The sequence below is a fragment of the Urocampus carinirostris genome, chromosome 5 (genome assembly GCF_059441175.1).
Source record: "Urocampus carinirostris isolate Australia breed hairy pipefish chromosome 5, RoL_Ucar_1.0, whole genome shotgun sequence".
In the NCBI taxonomy this organism is placed as follows: Eukaryota; Metazoa; Chordata; class Actinopteri; order Syngnathiformes; family Syngnathidae; genus Urocampus; species Urocampus carinirostris.
The window spans coordinates 40,676,688-40,701,050 of record NC_142353.1 but is presented as its reverse complement, the minus strand read 5'-3'; the positions used below and the strand labels follow the sequence as shown (position 1 = coordinate 40,701,050).

The window sequence follows — 24,363 nt, the reverse complement described above, 5'->3', positions numbered from 1 at the left end:
ACCCGTTTTTGATCCTGACCACATCTACTCTCCCGTCCTGGCTTTCGATCTCTTTTGTCTTCGACCACGTCTACTACTGTCAAGACAAGAACGGAAACGGGACCCAATTGTGTAATGTTTACCACAAGTTTTTTTGAAGGAACGAGGAAGGGGTGCGCCCATGCTCCGAAGATCGCTGGACGCGGAAAGCGGGTCGCTCTCGTACTCGGCTTGTGATCCGAACATGGAAGTGGATCCTCTGTGGCTAGCGATGGTGGTGTCGGGGACAGAAAAAACGAGTCGGTAGCCGGGACGGGAGAGCAAAAACGTGGTCGAGGTCGGGAGTAAGTCGTAACCCTGAACTGGAGAGCAGACGTGATTGGGGTCGGAAACGAGTCGTAAGCCAAGACGGGAGAGCAGACGTGATCGGGATCAAAACGGGTTGTAGCCGGAGCAAAACGGGACATTTTATTTGGTGCCACCCGCTGCGGGTTCTGATTGGCTCACTGTCGCTATTTGAACTCAGTCCAGTCCTGGGGTCAGTCCGTCTGTGAACCTAAGTGAACACTAGGCAAGCCTCTTTTCAACCCTGACTCCCCCCTGTCCCGTTTTCTGCTCCCGTCTGTCCCCAACTTCGACCCGTTTTTGATCCTGACCACGTCTGCTCTCCCGTCCCGGCTTCCGACCTCTTTTTGTCCCCGACTACGTCTTCTCTCCTTCTCTGGCTTACGACTCACTTCCGACCTCGACCACGTTTTTGCTCTCCTGTCCTGGCTACCGATCCACTTTTTCCGTCCCTGACACCGCCATCGCTCGCCACGGAAGATCCACTTCCGCGTCGGAGCACAATCAGAGTACCAGAGCGACTTGCTTTCTGCGTCCAGCAAACACCGAATCTTGGGCACAGCCAGTGGGTTCTGTCTCCGTTCTGGTCCTGACATTTTGACCTAGATGTGCGCATACTCCTCTTTTATTTGGAGATAACTTCGATCGTACCGGTGATTAACAAAGTTTTTCCTCAGCAAATAATCTTTCTTTGAAATTCCCAATTATTTTAGACCAGTGGGCAACCCCGTATCCCTACCAAGGACTCATTTAGAGCTGGTCACAATGTAACAACCTCTGCTGGAACACAAGCACCTTTCAGACGGGCTGTCCCGGTTTAAGTAACAGCATTAAGCCAAATTATTATTTAAAAACACACAACTTGCCTTGGTGAAGTTCCATTACCTCATCCGCTACTTGTGCATAAAACCAAAAGTGAACCCCCCCAAAAGTTGCGAATGAAGTCAACATGAGAGCAAAACATTCTACAAAAAACTTCATACCTTTTGATGCTGTACTCGGACTTGGGGGGTGTCTCGGGTTTTGGTTCCGTCCCAACAAAAATGCACTTGAAAAACAAAGCAGCCTCCAAAGGACTGACAAAGGAGCATAACATGAGAGCAACAGCTGCAAATGGGGCAACTTTTGGGGTCTGCCATCCGTCAAAATGCCTCCCCCTAATGCCAAACAGCAAGTCTAAGGAGCAGATTGTGACACCTCCTGCCAGCTGTTGGGGCTTGAGTGATTCTTGAGGTGTCACCTCATTGGAAGCTGCAGAAATCCGGTCAAAATGTCAAGCAATTCATCTTGGCAGTCAAGAACATAACACTTAAAGTTGCATGAACTTTACTCAAATGTACTCTACATCAGAGCTGTTGAAACTATTTTCTATGCAGGCCACAATCGGAAAAATTAAAGGAAACATTGTCCACTTTAGTCTATTTTGTTTGTTATTCACCAGTCACTCCAAATGATTCTTATTTTTTTTGGTATACAAAAGACCAAAATCGCTTTCTTGTTTGAAAAGATAAATGTGCAATGCATAGAAAGACAAATTCCCTGTCATGATTACGGGTTTCTGCCGTGGGTTCTGATTGGCTCCCTGTCACTATTTGAACCCAGTCCTGTCAGTCCCCTGTTGTCAGTCCGTCTGCGAGCCTCAGTGTATACTAGGCAAGCCTTTTTCGACCCTTAATCCGACCTGTCCCGTTTTTCCTCCTGTCTGATCCTGGTTTTGATCCTGACCACGTCTGCTCTCCTGTCCTGGGTTACGACTTCTTTTTGTCCCCGACTACGTCTACTCTACCGTTCTGGCTTACGACTCGTTTCCAACCCCGACCACGCCTTGCTCTCCCAGTCCCGGCTACCGACCCGTTTTTTCCGTCCCTTACACCGCCATCGCTCGCTAGGGAAGATCATCTTCCGTGTTCGGATCACAATCTGAGTACGAGAGCGACTTGCTTCCCGCGTCCAGCGAACACCAGACTGTGGGTGCAGCCCTTCATCTTTCCTTCAATAAAACTTGTGAGAAAGCAATTGGGTCCTGTTTTCGTTCTGGTCCTGACAATTCCCACCCCATTGGCGCTTAATTTCCAACTTGTTTGATAAGCTGTAAAAGGGGACAAATAGAAAGCGCAATGATAGGAGAGAAGGCACATCATATTTTTAATTCTAAGTATTATTTTCCGATTTCTGTAAATTTGTCTTCGAAATACTTCTAAAACGTGAAAAAACGACTTACCATACCTGAAACAAAAGAAATACATTTTTTTTCTCCATTGGCAGAATATTTTGCTCATTTTAATTATATTTCTTTCCTAATTTAATATGTTATATCGTGTTTCTTGAAAAAAAAACATGTACCTTACAACAAACAAAATTGTGGTTTGAAGCCCAGAAATAAAATGGGTATGGGGTGTCTCAGCTAAGTTCTTAATATTGTACGAGCGAATAAAATTAGAAACCGTTTTTTGCTAGACATTCGTGTTTAGGTAGGAAATAGTTAACTTATTTGGGAATTCAACTCATTCCCAGCTATTAGCAGTTGTAGACATCACTTTGGACTGTTATTCTTACTGCATGCAGAAAATGTGGCGCCCAACTGGCCCCGCCCGTGTTGCGCCAGCTGCGGCTCATTGACAGATCGGCTTTCTGTCTATTTAAGCTCAGTGTTCTCATTCTTCGTTTGTCAGTCTGTCAACGAACCTCTGCCCCGCAAGACGTGCGGTTTGACTCGGTCCTGTTGGTATTCCCTGTCCGGTATTTCCATTTTCGTTCCTGTCAATTTTTGTCCTGTTTATTATTCTCTCCAGTTTTCGTTCCCGTCTAGTTTGTCCTGTTTATTTTCGATATCCTGTTTCATTATAATGCCCTGCTAATGCAAGTTTAAAACCCGTAATTTCACTCTACAGAAAAAGACTGGTACCGTTTTTTTGCACATCTTGAGCATGGCCAATCGCAGATGCAACGGAGAATATATCAGATCTGGATTTTATCATATAGAAGACAAAGCTACTGAATTGAAGTGTTTTTGTCACGGTTGCCATGGCGCCCGATTGGCGCCAGCTGCGGCTCATTGATAGATTGGCTTTCCGTCTTTTTAAGCTCAGTGCGCTCTCTCTTACTTGGTCAGTCCGTCAACGAACCTCTGCCCCGCAAGACGTGGGTTCTGACTCGATCCTGTTTTCCTCTTGGCATTTCCTGTCTGGTATAGTTCCCGTTTATTTTTGTCCTGTTTATTATTTCCTACAGTTTTTGTTCCCATCTTTTTTATTCTGTTTATTTTTGATGTCCTGTTTCATTATCAATCTTGTCTGTCCCGTCCTGTCCGGTATCGACCCCATCTGTCCAATATCTACTCGGGCAATTGGTATCGATCTGGACTGCCTCTGGCTTCTTATCATTTCACACCAGACTGCTGCCCAACATGCATGACTCCCCATTTCCCGTAAAATAAAAGGCTTGTGTGAGAAACGTCACGCGTTTGGGTCCTGTTCCGGTTCATGACAGAAAAATGGTCCGTGGATCATAGTCTGGACACCCTTGCTCTACATTCTGTTATTGCTTCGGAAATGATTTACTGCCTTAACACATGCGATAACCGATGTGTAAACTCATCACTCTGCAAAGTCACCAAAGGGAAATTGTTTCAATTTTCCATCAAAGTCATTTTTGATGATCTCAAGCTATTGTGGGCATATCTGACATTCAGCACAGTTTCTGGCACAGCTGCAGGGGGAAAACGCTGGAACGGTGACAGCAGCCGGAATCTCGGCGCATAAAGAATGCGGCCATTGTGGCCACACTTTATTCTTCTCTTTCAGTGGAGCGCCAACGCTCCAGCGAGCACAGACAGCTGTTGTCTGGAGGCGAAAGGTTACCACATATTTCTCCTGCAGACTTTTATTATCAAAGAGGCTTCATTCATTCAAGGCAGCTCAAGAAAGTGAATCAAATCATCAATGTGAATGCTGAGAGGTCCTCAAGAACAGAGAGTCGGATGAGTGTTTCCACTCTACTTGAGAAGACGACATCACTGTGCGTAGGGACTAACCAGCAGGGTTGGGTAGGGTTACTTTAACTTGATTACCATATTTTCCGCACTATAAGGCGCACCGGGTTATAGGGCGCACCCCCAAAAAATAGTTTTTGGTCCTATATCTTCCATACACAAGGCGCACAGGATTATAAGGCGCTACAATGGGAACGTGGACAAAACAGTCAGATAGTTCAGTCCAATTTATTACCCCCTTAACATTCCGAAAGCTTGCAAAGAAGCAAATATGTGTCGTAGAAACGTGCGGATGCGGTGTCCGTACAATGTCACTCAAATGCATCGTTCCAAATATCATTCGGAAGGTTAAAGTCTTGGGATTCAAGAAATGCTGACCATTCCTTAGTTTCTATTTTCTTTTTCGCTCGCAACTTTACTGTGCATATGACAATAAACACTTGGGTCTTTTTTTAAATTAAACTCAATTCCATCACAGAAACATCAATATCACTCTGAAACAAGGTACTAGGGAAAATATATAGCCGGAGTAGCTCACCGAAGTCGTTGTGTTCAATAATAATCTGCAACCATGGTCCTCTTATATCCGTGAGTGTAGTAAATCCAGGAGAATAAAATATTTACAAATACAGAATAGTAAAACATGCTTTCTCTATGCCGTAGACAACCAACCAAACTTGCTATTCACATTCATCTTTTTCGGCCAATTGCAGGCTTTGTTTTGTCCCTTTAGCCCAGGGGTGTCAAACTCATTTTAACTCGGGGGGGCACACGATAGAACAAACATTCTCTCGGGGGCCGGACTGGTAGATTGAGAAAAAAAAATAGAAAGAAATAGGAGAAAGAGAGGGAGAGAAAAAGAAAGTGTGTGGCATAAGGAACAAGCGAAAGAAAAATAGAGAGAGACAGAGAGAAACAGAGAGAGAGAATGTGAGAAACAAAGAGATAAAAAGAGAAATTGTGAGAGAGGGCGAAAGAAATCCAAAGAGAAATAGAAAGAGAGCAGGAGAAAAAAGAGGAAAGAAAGAGAGAATGGTAGAGGGGGAGAAGGGCAAAGCAAGAGAGATAGAAAAAGAGAGAAAAGAGAGAAAAGGAAAATAGGAAGAGGGCAAAAGAAGGTAAAAAGACAGGGAGAAAGAGACAAAAAGATGAAGGAGAGAGAGAGAGAGAGAGAGAGAGAGAGAGAGAGTAAATTAATACAAGTACAGTGTCTTTGTTCGAGGCACCTGGCTTTGGCAACATCAAGTTTCAACCTGCAGCTTGTTTTTCTCTTGCGCTTCTCTGAGTGTTGTCTCGCGGGCCGGATTCAATCCCTTAGCGGGCTTGATCTGGCCCGCGGGCCGCCTGTTTGACACCTGTGCTTTAGCCTATGCAAGCCCGTAATTGATAAAAAGGATCCGCCCCCTTTACCTCCGACTAACTTTACCCAATAGTGATTGATTCAAATGACGATTGACACATTGGTTAGCCAATGAAACGCCGGTATATAAATTCCATCATACAACGCGGACTACTTCACGTTCGGGGGAAAATCTAGTCGGCGGCTGTTGCATTAGTTGCAAGACTTTGCGACACACCATTGAGACATATATATATATAAGGCGCACTGTATTATAAGGCGCATGGTCAGCTTTTGAAAAAAATTAAGACTTTTAGGTGTGCCTTATAGTATTATAGTAAATACGGTACTTTAGCGCTTTACAATGTGCTCCACATTTCCCAATAGCGGCCTCGTATTGCAGCCATGTAAGGCGCTAACCTGCTTATTGGGGGTGTTAGGGGTTCAGTGTCTTACCCAAGGACACTTCGACATGTAACACGGAGGAGCCGGGATTCGAACTGGGATTTTATTGATATTTAGTTTCAGAAAAGCGCAAGAGAAAAACGAGCTGCAGGTTGAAATATGTCAACTTGATGTTGCCAAAGCCAGGTGCCTCTCACAAAGACATTGTACTTGTACAGTATTTATTTTTCATTTTTATCTCTCTCTCTCTTCCACACCTTTTCTCCCACTCTCTGTCTCTGTCTCTATCACTCTCTGTGTCTCTGTTTTTCTCTTCCTTTGTTGCTCTTTGTCTCTTTCTCTCTGTGTCTTTTTAACTTATTTTGCTCTAACTTACTTTTTTCCTTTCCTTTCTTTTCTCTTTCTCTCTTCCTACCCTTCGCGCTTTATTTTCTCTTTTCTCTCCTTCTGTCTTTCTATTTCTCTTTGGATTTCTTTCTTCCTCTCCCTTTCTTTCCCCCTCTCTCACGACTTCTCTTTTTATATCTTTTGTTTCTCACGTTCTCTCCATCTCACTCTTTCTTTGTCCCGCCCTCTCTCTTCTTTTCCCTCCCTCTTTCTCTTATTTATTTATCTCTCTTTTACTTTCTCTTTAATCTACTAGTCCGGCCCCCAACAGAATGTGTGTTCTACCGTGGGTCCCCCGAGCTAAAATGAGTTTGACACCCCTGGTGTAGATGTTTCCCTTTATTCATTTTTTATGTGGCTATTTTTAGAAAGTTGGCATTTATGCGAGTATATATTGTAATTTTTGACTCGATCGTTACTTTTAGAGCAATGTGCTACTTTTTTAGTTTTAAAAGGAAGTAACTAATAACTGTAATTAATTACATTTGGTAATAAACCTCATACTGCATATGATAACAAAAAAGTGTCACGAGACCGGACCAGATCGGAGGCAGGAGGCAGGAAGGGTGAACTAATTCGCGTTAACGATCAGTCCAACACTCGGGGACAAAAACAGGCTTGCAGGCAAACTGGAACTCAGACTAGGAATACTCACAAAACAGGCTTTTACTCAGAACGGGCAAGTACAGGTTTCCTCAAGTCAAACAGAACAGAATAATGCAAAGTAATGCAATGAACCCGCAACCGGCAATCCCCAAAACCCGCCCTTAAGAAGCGCACACGCAAATTATAAATTCTGCTACAGCCGGTGCCAAGGGGGCGGGGCCAGACGGTCGCCACGGCGACCATGCTGGACATGACAAAAAGACATAAGCAACTGCCTGGTGGCCCCTCATGGTACGGTGGGATCCCATTTTTGCGGAGTTTGCATCTTACGGCACGAGGGAACCAAATCCACATGTGCACTTAAGAGCAGCCTAGTTATTATCACCGTGGCGGGGAGTCATATGTCTGCCATTTGTTTGAGCAACAGCCAAGTCAAGGGATCTTTCGAAGGTCAATCAAAGATTTAGTCTCATCACCCGCGCCTCTTGCTTTCCATATTTACAGTGTATTATAGACTTAGATTTTTTTTCTTTTACCCTCAGTAACGCTGAGAAGCCCCAAGCAGGAAAATTAATTGATGGCTGCAGAATCGGGAAATGCATCACAGTCTATAGGAGCATGTGTGCGACATACGTACGGCTGCAGGAGGTTCAAAGCCACCACGCATGACATTTTTGCATGCAATGCGCATGCATGAGGGAAATTCAAAGCGTGGATGTCCTTTAATGTCATCCATCTGTTTTTGAGACGGGTGACACAGTGGTTAAATGGTAAGCATGACCACTTCGCAGTTTAGAGCAGTGTTTTTCAACCATGGTACTGTGAGACTTCATCTGGTGTGCTGCAGGATGTTGCCCAATTCTCATCTCATCTCATTAGCTGCACCGCTTATCCTCAGTAGGGTCACGGGGGTGCTGGAGCCCATCCCGGCAATCATCGGGCAGTGGGCAGGGGACACCCTCAACTGGTTGCCAGCCAATCGCAGGGCACACAGGGACAGACAACTCGCTCGCTGATTCACACCTAGGCACAATTTGGACCGGCCAATCCACCTGAAATGCATGTCTTTGGAATGTGGGAGGAAACCGGAGTGCCCGGAGGAAACCCACGCAAGCACGGGGAGAACATACAAACTCCGCACTGGAAGTCTGGTAGCTGGATTTGAACCCACACAGGAGGTTCCCTAGACCTTAGAACTTTGCCGCACACGCGCTAACCACTGCGCCGCCGTGCTGCCCTGTTGCCCAATTCTATCTTTACAAAAAAAAAAACATGCATCGGTCAATATTTTTGCATTCTTTCAATGATCGGCCGACTAACTGTAGCACTCATCCAAATCAGTAGGTGGCAGCAGATTACTTTTTTTTTTTACTCTTGCTACTGTAATGTTATGCTCATGAGTAAGTACATGAAAATCTATTAAACAACTTATTTTGTTTGATGAAGCTGTTTAAGTGTCACGGTTGCCATGGCGCCCAATTGCCCCCACCCCTGTGGCACCAGCTGCAGCTTGTTGACTGGCTTCCTCACTATCTAAACCCTGTCCTGTCAATCCCCTTTTGTCAGTCCCTCTGCGAACCACTGTTTTTCAAGGGAAGCCTGTTTTTTCGACCCCTGACTCCCGCCTGTTCGCTTTTGCTCCCGTTTGTCTCCGGATATGACCCGTTTTGATCTCGACCATGTCTGCTGTCCCGTCCCGACTTACGACCCGTTTTTGATCCCGACCACGTCTACTCTCCTGTTCTGGCTTACGAGTCGTTTCCGACCCCGACCACGTTTTTGCTCTCCAGTCCCGGCTACCGACCAGTTTTCCCGTCCCTGACACCAACATCGTTCGCTACAGAAGATCCACTTCCGTGTTCGGATCACAATCCGAGTACGAGAGCGACCCGCTTCCCGCGTCCAGCGATCTTCGGATCGTGGGCGCAGCCCTTCCCCGTTTCTTCAATAAAACATATGGTAAATGTTACGCAAGTAGGTCCTGTTCCCGTTCTGGTCCTGACATTAAGATTACACAACAACAAAAAATAAAGTACAAATCTTGCTTATAGTTTTGCTATTTTTAACTATTAAAAAACAGATAAAAAGGTTAGAACATAGTAATACATTATTTTTAATAATACATTATAAGTTTAATTTATTTATTATATCTTGGACACCTGGTATTGCATAGGATGCCAGTTTGTTATTTTAACCATTATCCCTCATTGTTGTTTGTTATTTTGACTATCTTGCACTGTAATCCTGCATTGTTACTACAATTGGCCAATAATAGTACTTTTCTTTGAATCCCGCACATTTAAGGGCACATATCCTTTTTGTAAGCTAAGACATTTTATAAAAAGAAAGGGCTCAGGGGAGGACTTTTAGAATGAATATGGAATTTTGAATCGTCAGAGTTTTTATTCCAGCAGTTTTTGCTCATTTTAAGTATTTTTTAGGCTTGTTTCTAGAAAAAAACAAGATGAAAACTTAATGAAACCTGAAAGACAGGTCAGAAATAGAGTAAAAACCTAAATTACTGCAAAATTATGAACCCAAATGAATAATTATGTATTACTTCCTGAACCACGGTGTCCACAAAAACTTACATACGGTCAATTTAGGAAACATGAGATTTCAAGTTTAAATAAAAACATGAATCTTGTGCCAGTAATTTTCTTTTTAATATTTTTGACAGATGTTGTGCCTGGAGATTCTTTCATGAAAAACCAACATAAGCATGGGGAGAACATGCAAACTCCACACAAGAAGGCTGGTAGCTGAATTTGAACCCATGACCTCAGAACTGTGGTGTGGACGTGCTAACCACTGAGCCGCTGTGCTGCGAACAAGCTCCCTAAAAAGTAATTAATTTGTAAAAATTATTACATTTTTCACATTTACCTTAAGGGAGGCATTTCCAAAGTCCGGCCCGGGGGTCAGTTCCGGCCCATGATCAAATTCTCACTAGCCTGCAGCCTCTGTCATAAAATTAATCAAAAGTGGCCCGCTAGTAATGTTGACCACAGTATAAAATCCATTTGTAAAAAAAAAAAAGTTCATTAGTTTACCAGATAATGGCAGTAGCTTTTTGACCAACTTGCCCTTGGCTTTCTGTGAGAATTTTAGTCCACCTACTTTCCGACATGGTGACTCTAAATTAAAAAAGGAAAGTTGACTGTGATGGCTAGCGCTTCCAGGTCAAGTGAAAATAAAGTATTTTTTCACAAAAATACAAAACAACTGTTACTAATTTGCCAAGATACGGTGGCTATTTTCAAATAATATTATATCATGAGGCAATGCCAGACAAAAAAAGCTAACTCGAAACGAACGCTGTGAAAAGGCGAAGCACCTGGAAGCTGTTTTGATGGCACAGTTGCACTTTTTCAGGAGAAAATGCTACAAAGGCATACTAGGAGGTCGCTATGCTGATCGCCAAGCACTGCAAACCATTCACAGGGGGTGTATTTATTAAAAACTGTTCACAGAATGCCAGGCTGAATGGTTGGCCCTCACATATTTTCAGCTTACAAAATCCGTCCGGCTCTTTGAAAAGTTTGCAATATTTGGACCGATTTAGAAAAAGCATAAAGGAATTAGTTTCTGCAGCTAACTTGTCAACAGCAAGGGGCAACGCTTAGTATTTAATGGCAAAATTAGTGATAGGAAATCAGTTCTTACCCAAAATTGAAGATCTACTAGTTGCGAGTTATTTTTCTTCAGGATAATGTCTTTAGCCTATAAGGTGTGTGGACATGGCGGCGCATGTGGATGGACAAGAGGCCCCACTAAAATGAGCTAGATTAGGCGGAATAGTGTTAAGCAACAGGAGAGCTTTTGTCTTTCCGAGAGATGCCGGGCCTGAGGTATCACGGGTCATGTGAATTGTCAGTTTTCATCACCGCAGCTGTCTTCGACACAAATGTTCCGTGACAAGAACGCGTCAACATTTCGTGACAGAGTTGTAATGAGGTGTTGCGCTCAGCAAATTGTGATAAATACATTCCTACCCAATTGGCAGCATATTTTACTTGTTTTTTGTATAAAAGGGTCAGTCGGTCAACAGTCTGTCCGTCTGTCTGTCTGTCCATATCTATCCAATCCAGCAATGAATGGATCATGTAAATGTTTCCACAGAATTATAGGCAAGTTTTTTGTCCAAAAAACTGGATGTTGTACGTCTCAGGTGAAGCAGCACCTGTGCACGTTTCCAGACAGAGGTAGTGAGTAGAGAAGAGAGAATGATGCTATCAAGTCAAGTCGAGTCATGTTTATTTGTATAGCCCTTAATCACTCAAAGAGTCTCAAAGGGCTGTACAGATCAAAGACAGATCGAATCTCAGGGTGAAGAGGATTCCACAGCACCGGGGCCCGAATGGAGAACGCTCTCCAACCTGCGGATCTCTTCTTGGCTCTTGGGATCACTAGTAGACTAGCATTTTCAGAGCGGAGGCTACGGACCGGAACATAGGGGGAAATCCAATCTGAAAGATATGAGGGAGCAAGTCCATGCATGATTTTGTATACTACCAACAGAACCTTAAAATCATATCTTAACCTAACAGGGAGCCAATGCAGGTTAGCTAAAATCAGGGTCATATGGTAAAACTTTCTTGTCTTAGTTAAAAGCCTCGCTGCAGCATTTTGTACTAGCTTAAGGCCCTTGATTTTGGACTTCGGGAGACCGGAGAGTAGTTCATTAGAGTAATAAACAAACGTGAATTATAATCTCCGCATCCGACTGAAGACAGCATTGGGCGAATTTTAGCAATGGTGCGAAGATGGAAAAAAAGCTGTTCTAGTAATGTTCTTAACGTGTGTTTGGAAGGACTGTTCGGGGTCAAATATGACACCTACATTTTTGAATGAGTCACTCTGGGTGATATTACATTTGTCAATATTAAGAGCTGTTTTTGAGAACAAGTTACGGCATTTAGATGGACCAATAACTAGCATTTCGGTCTTTTCAGAAGTTGAGTGAAATCCATTCTTTTATCTCAGGGAGGCAGGCCTCCATTTTCCACAGTTTATTGTGGCAGATTCCTCCATCGGAAGATATAGTTGAGTGTCATATGAAGCAATGAAAACTGATATTATACTTGTGAATATTATCACCTAATGGAAGCATGTAAATGCTGTAAAGAAGGGGGCCAAGCACTGAACCCTGCGGAACACCACAGGTAACACTAAAGGGCTCAGGTGTAATTTCACCATATTTACCACAGTGCGTCCTATCTGAGAGGTAGGATCTGAAAGATTACTTGAAAAATGGCAACTGGTCCAGAGCAAACATAGTAAATACAGTCTTAAATATAAAGAGCATCACATTGAACCGTTGTCGTAAAAACGGCAATCTAACAAGGGAAAGTGACATTTTTTTCAAGGAGTGTTAAGCTAATTAGCTCACCCTGACCAGAGCTACCAAATACCAGGAATCTTCTTTAGTTGACATCCATATGGAGCATATTACGAAATAGACATTTTTTAAATTAGAACTAAATCAGCTCCTAATTATGCCTCCGAAGAAAGTCAGTGCAAGCAGCAAAGTTGCTACAGGTGAAAAAAGAAAAGTAGTGCGTACAACTATTGCATTTAAGAAAGAAATAATAGCAAAATATGAAGGAGGTGTGCTGGTGTCTGATCTTGCTAGGGAATACCCCACCGTTCACCTGCGCCTTCTGCTAACCACCACAAAGGTAAGAAATCCTATTCATAATTCTTTTCTTTATCCTTTTTTTAATTTTTACACGTTCATGTTAGCGTAATCTTTCGTACGGAAGATTACGATAATGCGAACGTACGATTAGCCTGGGTTAGCTTTATGTTTACGTTAAACATTCAAGGTAAACATTCAGGGTGTTGGAACGGAGCCCCCTTTCCAATGAACCGCTCACCACTTGTTGTAGAGACCCGGGTGCTAAATGACTTGTAAATGACCTGATTTTTTTATTTTTACAAGTTCATGTTAGCGTAATCTTTCGTACGGAAGATTACGATAACGCGAACGTACGATTAGCCTGGGTTAGCTTTAGTTTACGTTAACATTCAAGGTAAACATTCAGGGTGTTGGAACGGATTAAAACGATTTACATTATTTTTAATGGGAAAAATGATTTCGGTGATCGAACAAATCGGTTTTCGAACAGGGTTCTGGAACGGATTATGGTCGAGAACCGAGGTTCCACTGTAATACGATTTTCTAAGAATCAATTTCAACCTAAAAATGCCACTCTTAAATGCTACTAGTAAAATATTTTCCAAATCTGAAGTTTCTAATTTATACTGAAATATGCTTTTCAGTGTTTGGCAGCTCCAGCTCTGTTTTTAGGGATTTAACAAATACTGTTTCGCTTTAAATGCTGGAGTAGAACTTCAAAGAATGTCTTTATTACAATTTGTTTTGGTTAATATTGACATTGTTTCTCTCATGGTATTTGTTAGCATTGCAGTGTTAAATTCATCAAAATATTTGATTTGTATATTTAAAAAAAGAAAAAAAACAATATGTTTAAAATAACAGATTTTATTTCATTTCATTTTTTTGACTTTTACAGAAAAATAAAACGCCCCTACATCAGTACTAATCGTGGATGATTGACAGGGTTGGGTAGGGTCACTTTAACTGGATTACTTTCAATTACTTTTGGATTACTCCAATACCAAATATGCTAATAAAAGACAAAAGAAACTAAATATGAATAAAATGATGACTCACAACACGTGGTAAGCTTTCTCTCCTGGCTTTGATCTCTTTGATCTCCGGCAAAACTAACATAAAATACGACAGAAACAAAATGAAAATAAATCCAAACAGCTTGCCGACATCATTTTTGCCGTTCCATGTGTTCCGTTACTCCCCAAGCCTGCAAAAAAATTTAGTAATTTCATTCATATTTAGTTTCTTTTGTATTTTATTAGCATATTTGGTATTGGAGTAATCCAAAAGTCATTGAAAGTAATCCAGTTAAAGTAACCCTACCCAACCCTGATGATTGACCAGGGTGTAGCCACAGATGAGTCTTTTAGTTGTTTAAAAAGACAGAGCTGTTAAAATAGATGAAAATCACACCCGAGAAACCACCAGCACACCCTGCTCCATTCAGCTTTTAGGTTCTTCCAATGCTTTCCTCCTGTGTTATTTAGAACCAGAATTCATTTTGAGATTTCCAAATAGTCTGCCAATAAGCCACACAGCTGTGGTACTTGAAATACTGGCCTACAATGTTGCTCATGTGCTTTTTATTCACTGGTGCCTTTCAGATTGATTTGTAAGCGTCACAACATTTTTTTGTCCATTTTTATTCATTCCAACGAGACATATTAACAAAGACATGATGTTGCAAAGTGATATTGCAATGATTTATAAGCAAACCTGTTTGCTGATGATGAAATATTACCCAAAGAAAACCACACAATGCTGTTTTGTTGAGCCTGATAGCTTCATAGGTCCAATCTGATGCATTTACAATAGTAATCTCAACTCTATACAGTGGCCCCTTTACATACGTGATTAATTTGTTCCCGGATTGAGTTTGTATCTAGGATTTCTCTTATCTCAAAATAATATTCCCTGTAAGAAATAACTAAAAACCCATGAGTCCAATCCCGGCCTTAAAAAACCCTTGATAGCATAAAACATGTTTCTAATCACTAAAACACATTAAAGCAGTAAATGAAAATAGAAAAACGGTGATAAGATAAGATAGTACTACCTATGTAAAATGTGAGTTAAATATAAGCACATAAAGGAAGTCGGCGGTGTCGTGATTAATGATGTGACTCAGCTGTGTCCGCTCCTTTGGCGCCAATTGCCGCGGGTTCTGATTGGCTCCCGGTCGGTATTTGAACCCAGTCCTGTCTGTCCCCTTGTGTCAGACCGTCTGCGAACCTCAGTGAACACTAGGCAAGCCTTTTTCGACCCTGACTCCCACCTGTCCCGTTTTTTGTTCCTGTCTGTCCCCGGCTTCAACCCGTTTTTGATCCTGACTACATCTGCTCTCCCGTCCCGGCTTTCGACTACGTCTTCTCTCCTATTCTGGCTTACGACTCGCTTCTGACCCCGACCACGTTTTTGCTCTCCTGGCCCGCTTTTTCCGTCCCTGACACACCATCGCTTGCCATGGAAGATCCACTTCCACGTTCGGAGAACAATCCGAATACCAGAGCGACTTGCTTCCTGCGTCCAGCGAACACCGGATTGTGGGTGCAGCCCTTTCTCTTTCCTCCAATAAAACTTGTGAGAAACGCAACGCAAGTGGTTCTGGTCTCGACAGGCGGTTGCTAACAGAGGTATATGCGTGGAGGAGTGAGGGAGCACGAGAAACTTTTGATAACACATAAGCACTTATGATGCAATTAAATAAAAAACGGTAACAGGTCTGTATGTCTGAAAATTCTTGGGACTTGTATTATCTCTCATATGTCAGGCAGATTTTTGCCCATCTCGTATCCTGAATTTCTCTTAACTATAGTAGCTCATATGTAGAGGGGCCACTGTACCTGAAACAAGGCTGCATGATGTTCAAATACTATATAAATATAGACAGCAGATAAAGACGAGATTTTTTCCCCCTGATCCTGCAGGTCGTGATGTTTCAAAGGTAGAAAATTGAGAGGGGCAGGGCACCAATTTTCCTGTCAGAAATGAAAAACGTCCATCACTGCAAATGTGTCGTTTCAGGCCGTTGGATTCTTAAGATGCCAACAATTCAATCTATCGGGTTGATGGCATTTCATATTTACAAAAGACATTTAGTAAAGCAGTTATTTGCTGTTATGCTACCGACAAAGCTTAAAATTATTTACGATCACACAGAAATAAGAAAAACAGTTTGATAGTACAAATAATGATATTCATATGAATTCAGGTATTAGAAAAGCACAATTGTGACGATCTTACATTTGCATACATGCTTTTTGTATTTATTAATATAATATGCCTCGAAGTAAAGCTGAGCAATGGATCAAAGGATTTAAAATCAGTTATTCGAATCTAAAGTCTTTGTCAGGTTGTTAAGAACCAGGACCAAAATGCATGATGTTTCTCACACAAGCCTTTTATTTTACGGGAAATGGGGAGTCATGCACTTTAGGCAGCAGTCTGGCGTGGAATGATAGGAAGCCAGAGGCCGACGAGATCGATACCAATTGGCCGAGTAGATATTGGACAGATGGGGTCGATACCGGACAGGGCGGGACAGACAGGAAAGATAATGAAACAGGATATCGAAATAAAACAGGACAAATTAGATGGGAACGAAACTGGAAACCGATATTGAACAGGACAATAATAAACGGGAACAATACTGGACAGGAAATACCAACAGGAAACAGGATCGAGTCAAAACCCACATCTTGCGGGGCAGAGGTTCGTTGACGGACCGACATACGAAGAGTGAGAGCACTGAGCTTAAATAGACAGAAAGCCAATCTGTCAATAAGCCAAAACTGGCGCCACACGGGCGGGGCCAATTGGGCGCCATGGCTACCGTGACATAATCATTTTTTACCACCGCCCCGATTTGCTTTTATCTTACTTTCACCAAAGCTGTTCGGGGCGGAACTCATTATGGAGGAACCCCCAGTACAGGGGTATTTTAAAGACAAGTGCACTCCTTGAAAAACGGTCTGAAACTATCTTCTTGACCCAAATCAACAAAATGTTAGCTCAATGAAACTCAATGGGCTCTAAAATAAACCCCTCTCCTCATTTTACTGCCATGTCAATATTTGTCAGCAAAGCTAATTTGTTATTGCTCTTAAGAGATAAAGAAGAGAGATGGGGGTCGATACCGGACAGGACGGGACAGACAGGATTGATAATGAAACAGGATATCGAAATTAAACAGGACAAACTGGACGGGAATGAAAACTGGAGAGAATAATAAACGGGACAAAAATAGACGGGAACAAAACTGGAAACCGATATTAAACGGGACAAAAATAAACGGGAACATACCAGACAGGAAATACCAACAGGAAACATGACCGAGTCAAAACCCACGTCTTGCGGGCAGAGGTTCGTTGACGGTCTGACAAAGGAAGAGTGAGAGCACTGAGCTTAAATAGACGGAAAGCCAATCTATCAATGAGCCGCAACTGGCGCCACATGGATGGGGCCAATTGGGCGCCATGGCAACCCTGACACAGTATTACCATTGTAAAAAATCAATCTGAACTATCCAGACTGATAAAATAAAGATTTTCTTTCTACTTTATCACCCAGCTCTACCTCAAGGCATATCCAAGTTGGCAGGAATTGTAACAAAAGCAACAGATTTATAAACAAAGTGCTGCTGAATGGATGGTCTAAAACGATAAGTCACTTGTTAAAATAGGCAAACATTTCACATTTGTAGAGCTAATCTGAAAGCAGAAATAATCTTAAGGGTTGAGTTGAATGGCAGGGGATAGAAGTAAGAAGCTTTCACTGTGTGAAATATTGGCACTCTATTCAAAAGGAGTCTAAAAGCGCAGCTGCAAGTTCAAACTTTGCTACCACTGGCCAGAAAAGCAGCATAAATTGAAATTCTACAAATAGATACTGGCTAACCTCATCCCGAAGTTGGCCTAAACAGATTGTACAGAGCTGGGCGGAACCAGCTCCTGCTTTGATTTTTTTTTTTCAGATTGGTTGTAAAATCCCGAGAAGTATTTTACACGATTATACAGCAGAGTTTGAAACTGTGAGAATAGTCGTCTGTCCTGTGACCGACTGGAATCCAGTTCAGGGTGTCGTCTGCCTGAGATAAGCCCAGTTGAAAATGGGTAAACGTTATTTATTTTAGGCCTATTCAACAAAACACGATATAAAGAATGGGGCAGCACGGCGGCGCAGTGGTTAGCGCTTGTGCGGCACAGTTCATGTCATGGGAACCTGTCGTGGGTTCAAATCCAGCTCCAGACTTCCTGTGCGGAGTTTGTATGTTCTCCCCGTGCTTGCATGGGTTTCCTCCGGGCACTCTGGTTTCCTCCCATGTTCCAAAAACATGCATTTCAGGTGAATTGGCCGGTCCAAATTGTCCCTAGGTGTGAATGAGCGAATGAGTTGTCTGTTTCTGTGTGCCCTGCGATTGGCTGGCAACCAGTTCAGGGTGTCCCCTGCCCACTGCCCGGAGATGGCTGGGATGGGCTCCAGCCCCCCCGCGACCCTACTGAGGATAAGCGGTGTAGCTGATGAGATGAGATATAATAGGGCTGAACTAAAATCGGCTATTTTGATGATTGCCCTGCTCTGTTGCGTCTCTCTTACCACCCTCATAAGTGAAAGGCAGTTGTAACTATAAAAATGGAATTTGTGCAATAAAATGCAAGCCTGGAATTCCCTCTAAGTGTCTCATGTCAGAAATTCAATAGGAAAAATGCCTGCCGCCTGATAAACAAGTACTGTACAAGAAATGAAATTGATGATGAAAGACTGAAATGTTTCTGGGAGAAAGACAAAACTAAAACGGAGGTCAGCTTATCTTGGATTTTTTGACATTGAACCTATCTTAAAACAAAAAGATTGCGGTATTCAAGTTTAATAAATCAAACATTTCCATTTCATGTTCTTTCCTCTACTTGTGTCTAGTTTTGTGTCTTTCACCGAGATTCCCCAAAACGATGCTACAAAGAGCTAGCCAGCCTGCTGACATTTCCTGAATGAACACAATATAAACTTTGCCTGCTGACTTGCTAACTCAACCTGTAAGATTATGTACATTGTCGAAGTCCATTCAGCATTGAGTACTGCAGTTTGAAAAACATCACTTCAAAAACCGTAGGGTCAAAAATAACGCAATTTGGGTCAAGCATGGACAGATCCATTATTTGCATTAATTTGACTCGTAATTTGAAAAGAAAAATTCACACCCAAAAGTTGATTGACTAAAACACTGTTGGTCAAACTTTGCTATTGGCGGGTCACATTGGGTTAAACATTTGCCAGAAGAAGGGAAAAGATAAGATTGATTATTTTTTTTGTATCTACCAATACTGTCTGCAATCCGATACCTATGTCACGGTTGCCATGGCGCCCAATTGGCCCCACCCGTGTGATGCCAGTTGCAACTTGTTGACAGATTGGCTGTCAGTATTTAAACTCTGTCCTGTCAGTCCCCTTTTGTCGGTCCGTCTGCGAATCTGTTTTTACACGGCAAGCCCTTTTTCGCCTGTCCTTTTTTTTTGCTCCTGTTTGTCTTCCGCTACGATCTGTTTTGATCTCGACCACGTCTGCTCTCCCGTCTCGAATTACGACCTGTTTTGATCTCGACCACGTCTGTTCTCCCGTCCCGAATAACGATCCATTTTTGATCTCGACCACGTCTACTCTCCTCTCCTGGCTTTCGACTTGTTTTCGATCCTGACCATGTTTTTGCTCTTCTATCCCAGCTACTGACCCGTTTTTTCCGTTCCCAACACCGCCATCGCTCGCCACGGAAGTACCACTTCCGCGTTCAGAGCGACCTTCCCGCAATCCCCGGATCATGGGCGCACCCCCTTCCTTTCTTCTAATAAAACTTGTGAGAAACGTTACGCGAGTGGGTCCTGTTTCTGTTCTGGTCTCTGAGTACCTCAGCAATAGATGACCAATTGTCGCTGCTATTTCAAAATGACTAATCTCATTTTTTTCCTTTTTTGGGAAACATTCTATTCATGCAAAAAATAATAATAAAAAATTTGATAAGTCTTTTTAGAATAGCAAAGATAAATAAACGTGCAGACATATACATCTACGATACATTTTATATTTCTTTTTTAAAAATAAACTTTTAACACTCATATTTAAAGCAAAGCAATGAATTATGTACACCAATTTTGATAATATGCATTGAAAAACTCAATGCAAAGGGCTAGGTCAGAATTTTTTTTCCCCTATTAAGTTTTTATAAATATCTTAATAGAAAGCCAGCCATTTGAATGCTGGGGACAATGAGGAGAAGAGGGCCACTCATATTTATCAATATTCGTTTTTTTTTAACAATTTTATACTTTTTATATGTGCCCCGCGGGTTGCGGTTCGCCCACTGCTGGACTAAAGAAATGGTGTATTTTTTTATTTTTCATAATAAGTCCCCATAGTTGGGTTGTCTTGTAAAAAAAAAAAAAAAAAAAACTGGGGTAATATGATTAATCAACTCCCTAAATTTAGTCACTTTATTATTAATTATTAAGAAATAGGCAGTTCCTCTAAAGGTCGTGAGAATAGTCATTTTGAAGAACTAAGTGAAATAAGTATTCTTTTCTGTGTCCCCAACAAAACTCCCTAAGGTGATTCATTTAATCTAGAAGAACCACCCATAAAGAGCGTATTTATTGTTTTTTTTCCGAGTGCGCGTTATAAACAATATTTGGGAAAGGATTAATTGATCAGTCGAAAAATATTGATGACCACAATTGCAAAACATGAAATGCAATGGGCAGCAGCAGTGACGGTGCTGAATCCCAACCATTAGACCAGCAGTGATAAATGACGTACGAAAAGGCACGAGATTTGATCTCATCATGCTATTTTTATTCACGGTACCAGAGACGAATGTTAGAGAATCAAGGAATGAAACAGAAAGTCGTCCTGAAAGATATTTTATTTTATTATTTTATTATTATTTTATTTTATGTCGGTATTGTGTTCATAATTTACGTGGTCAATGAATGATTTTAATCATGGCTGCACATATTTAAAAACGTTTGTTACTTGCAAAGCTTAGTTTGAGTTGAGAAAAAGTGAAACAAAAATGTATACTGATTTTTAATAAAAAATTAGAGGTTCGTGAAAAGATACGGTAAATTGATCCAAGTACTGGATCGGTCCATTTTTGACCCCATTTTGGTTATTTCTTATTTCTTGGTTATTTATAATGGAAGCTAGAGCTCTTGTTGGTGATAGAAAGGAGTGGAGAGGTGTTGTGAAAGGATAATGGGATTGTGGAAGCGTTCTTATGGGATGGGCACCCGTATGATGCGGCAGGGGTAAACCAGTGAAAGCTGTCGGGCCCTGCTGTTGAACAAAAGGGTGTGTTGTGTCACCCTGACCCAAGTGACATGGCCGCTTTCTGGTGTCACATTTTATCTGGAGGGACGAAGGATGACCAACTTAGGTGCGGAGGTGCCTAACTTGTTTGGGTGTTTGGGCAATTGGGTTGGCCATGGTCCAAAATTTTTTTGTGTGTGTTTTTTTTTGCAGTTTTTTTCCCTTTTATTTTCCTTGTTATTGTATGTGTTTGTCTTGCTGTCGGTCACCCCTCTTGAGGGATATGACCAAGGTAGATAGATAGATAAATAGGTTATTTCTGACCCCAGTGTTTTTAGAGTGATGCATAGGTGCCAGAAGTTATGGTACGATCTGGTTCTTCTCCAGATGACTGAACTCAAAACTATAATTGGCAGAAAAGCTTCGAGCTGGTGGTTTTGTGGCTGTTCTCACTGGTCTACAAAATTGACCCGATATGTGAGCTGGTGGCCGTTGTCCCAGGCATACAAAACCTTCTCCTTGGGGTTATAATCGATTTGCGTGGTAAACGAATACTCGTTGACGAAGGCCAGACGGGGTACGGCCTCCGTGTTGGTGTGGGTGTCGTAAGCGTAGCGAATCTCCCCTTCCTTCTGGTTGTAGACATTAACCGCGTACAAGACCCCGCAGATGATGAAACAGTTGCCGAAAGAGTTACGCTTGAGACCGGTCCTCCAGGTGGTTTCCTTTTTCAAGGACAGGTCTCCAGGATCCAGTTTACTGATGACAATGACTTCTTGCTGGTGGTAGTCGTAGTCCAAGGACGGATAGATCACCCAAAGTCCGCTTTCGTCAACGGCGAAGTCGATATCCGAGTGGCCTCTCCATTTCCACGGGGTGGTGTCCTCGTAAACGACGTCGTGAAGCAGCGTCCAGGCGGCCACGTATCTCATCTTCAAGTCGTACTTGATGATGTTCTTGGTGAAGGCTCGATTGTAGTAGAAGGCCCCGTTATAGACCACGTGTCCTGTGCCGATCCAGTTGTAAGGAAGCTTGAAAAGGTTGCTCCAGCGGCCTACGGTTGAAAGATGAAGTTAGTTTTATATTATACCTTCAAAAAAACTGGTATGAAACTGGGAGCTGGATTGATCGAAATATTGATATTATCTACACTACACAAGTGTCATGGTCGCCGTGGCGACCGGTCTGCCCCGCCCCCTGGGCACCAGCTGAAGCTGATCAGCTAATTGCGTGGCTGCTACTTAAGGTTGGGTTGTGGGTATTGCGGGTGTTGGTTCATTACACCTTTTCCGTTCTGTTATGCCCTGTCCTGTTTAGTTTGAGTCGGAGGAAACCTGTACCTGACCATTCTGAGTGTAAGAATGTTTTTGTTCTGTTTTGCCTCGGAGTTTTTGGACAACTTTTATTTTGGTGAATAAAAGTTTTGATCGTCACGCAATTGAGTTCTCCCTTCCTGCCTCCTGCCTCCGTTCTGGTCCGGTCTACCCTTCCACCCTCGTGACAACAAGTACTTGGATCAGATCGATACTCTTGTCCTATAATCAATACAATAGAATTGTGAAGAAATTGTCAAATGGAATCTTTCATCCCTAAATCAAATAAGATCTTATGCCAGAAATGACAGGACCAACTCGACTTTCAGCATTAGCTTTGATGGCGATAGAAAAGAACTTCTTGATGGAATTTAAGTGCGCACATAATCTGTACGGCAGAGTAATTGAAATCTTATTGAGGAAATAAAGGAGAATGGACAAACAGATTTTTGGCGAGTAAAACGTGGCTATATTCACTGTCTGAAACTCATGACAAAAACTTACCACACGATAAGACGACTTATCGCAAAAAAAAACATTGTTGCAAATTATTAAAGATTGATAATCAGAACATATAACAGAACAATACTTTAAAATTAAGTTTCTTATAAATCTACTTATAACATTATTGCATGTATATGACAGTGCTGTTTTCTATCGGCCATCAGTATGTACCTGTATTGACTCATCTTCATTCATGCAATGTTTGTGTTGCGTGGTCTGCTACAAGCCACGTGAACTCCTCTTTCCACAATTCCTTTAATGTACATTTACGTTTTGTTGCGTCATCAATTTTGTTAGCTTCTTTTGAACCTTTCTTCAGCGGCTGAGGTTTTGGCTTGATTCCTAACCACTTCTCTATTTTTCTTGTGTTCTTTGTGCGTCTACTTTGGAAAATGATATGCAAATGCACGACATTATAAGGCTCGGAAAAGTCCGGATGCACAAAGTTATTCAATGCAGGCTTCTGATTGGCTGCCGACTATGCAAATTGCCAAACAAACCGAAATTCCGAAATTTCCAAACCGAACGAAGGAATAAAGTAAACGTTTGATCTGAAACAAAATAAAAAAGAAAAAAGAAAAGATTTTTTTTGTACGCCCGACGTAAAGGATGGGGCAGACGTTATTTCAAACACTGCTATATATACATAATTTGATGAGGTTATTATTAATGCTTTTTATCCAGTAAGTGTCGCAGCTTTAGCTGCAGTAAATGTTTTATAGCCATAAAATAGTCATCGAGGGTTGAATTGATTCAGACGTAGCACTACTGAGGTGTGAATTGCATGGCCCGCCAACCGTATCTCGAAACTGGCTTTCTGCGATACCGCCATTGCTTTAGTAATTCACCACTGAATCCAAACATCCTGCACCTCTGAGGTCATTTTGAAATCGCATCCAGGAAGTTTGATATAGATGTGCTCATATGGAAAGCCAGAGAGGGACAAAAACACAGTGTGGTTGCGCACCCCAACCACCCACATCACAAGGGCCAACCCACATCGCTAATCCCTTCCTAGCGGACCTTGTTCAAAAGGAAGGCCATAGCACATGTCAGAGAACAGCGGGCATCAGCGCCACTCACCAAGATAGCTAGTCATCCGCACAGGGCTCTGAGCTCACCTCTCGGCAGGATGCTTTAAATGCAAGTGAGTTTAGAAAGCCCGTTGTCTAAACACATCTCCATCAACAAGCCAAATCCTATGAAGGCGGATCATCTTAACTTTTTAAAAGTGTGTAATCCAATTCCTCACAGGATGTGCATTAGGTGATGGAGTTGATTTTCCCACCCTCGGAACGAAGGAACCCATCACCGCCCAAATTCCTCAGTTTTTCAAAACGCTTCACACAGTGAGCTTAACTTCATTAACCCTCACATCCAATCTAGCTCCTAACGGGGCACTCAAGGTGCCTGCAGTACTTCAAAACTAGGATCCTGCAGAAAGATGAACGGTTACTCCTAAAATAAGCAGTCAGGGGAGGCATTGGAGGTTATATGTAAAGTTAAAAATATATGATATAATATAATTCAGACTTAAAGTTCTTTCTCATCTACCATT

General features: G+C 42.1%; 1 protein-coding gene across 1 annotated transcript in view; it reads right to left on the bottom strand.

The window, feature by feature from the left end:
• Nucleotides 1-20,642: 20,642 nt before the first annotated feature.
• olfml2a (olfactomedin-like 2A) overlaps nt 20,643-24,363 on the bottom strand; it is a 41,444-nt gene continuing 37,723 nt past the window's right edge. Inside the window, exon 8 of the mRNA XM_088335223.1 lies at nt 20,643-22,042. Within this exon, the coding sequence (XP_088191349.1) occupies nt 21,438-22,042 (605 nt within the window). The 3' untranslated portion in view covers nt 20,643-21,437. The remainder of the gene's footprint in view (nt 22,043-24,363) is intronic.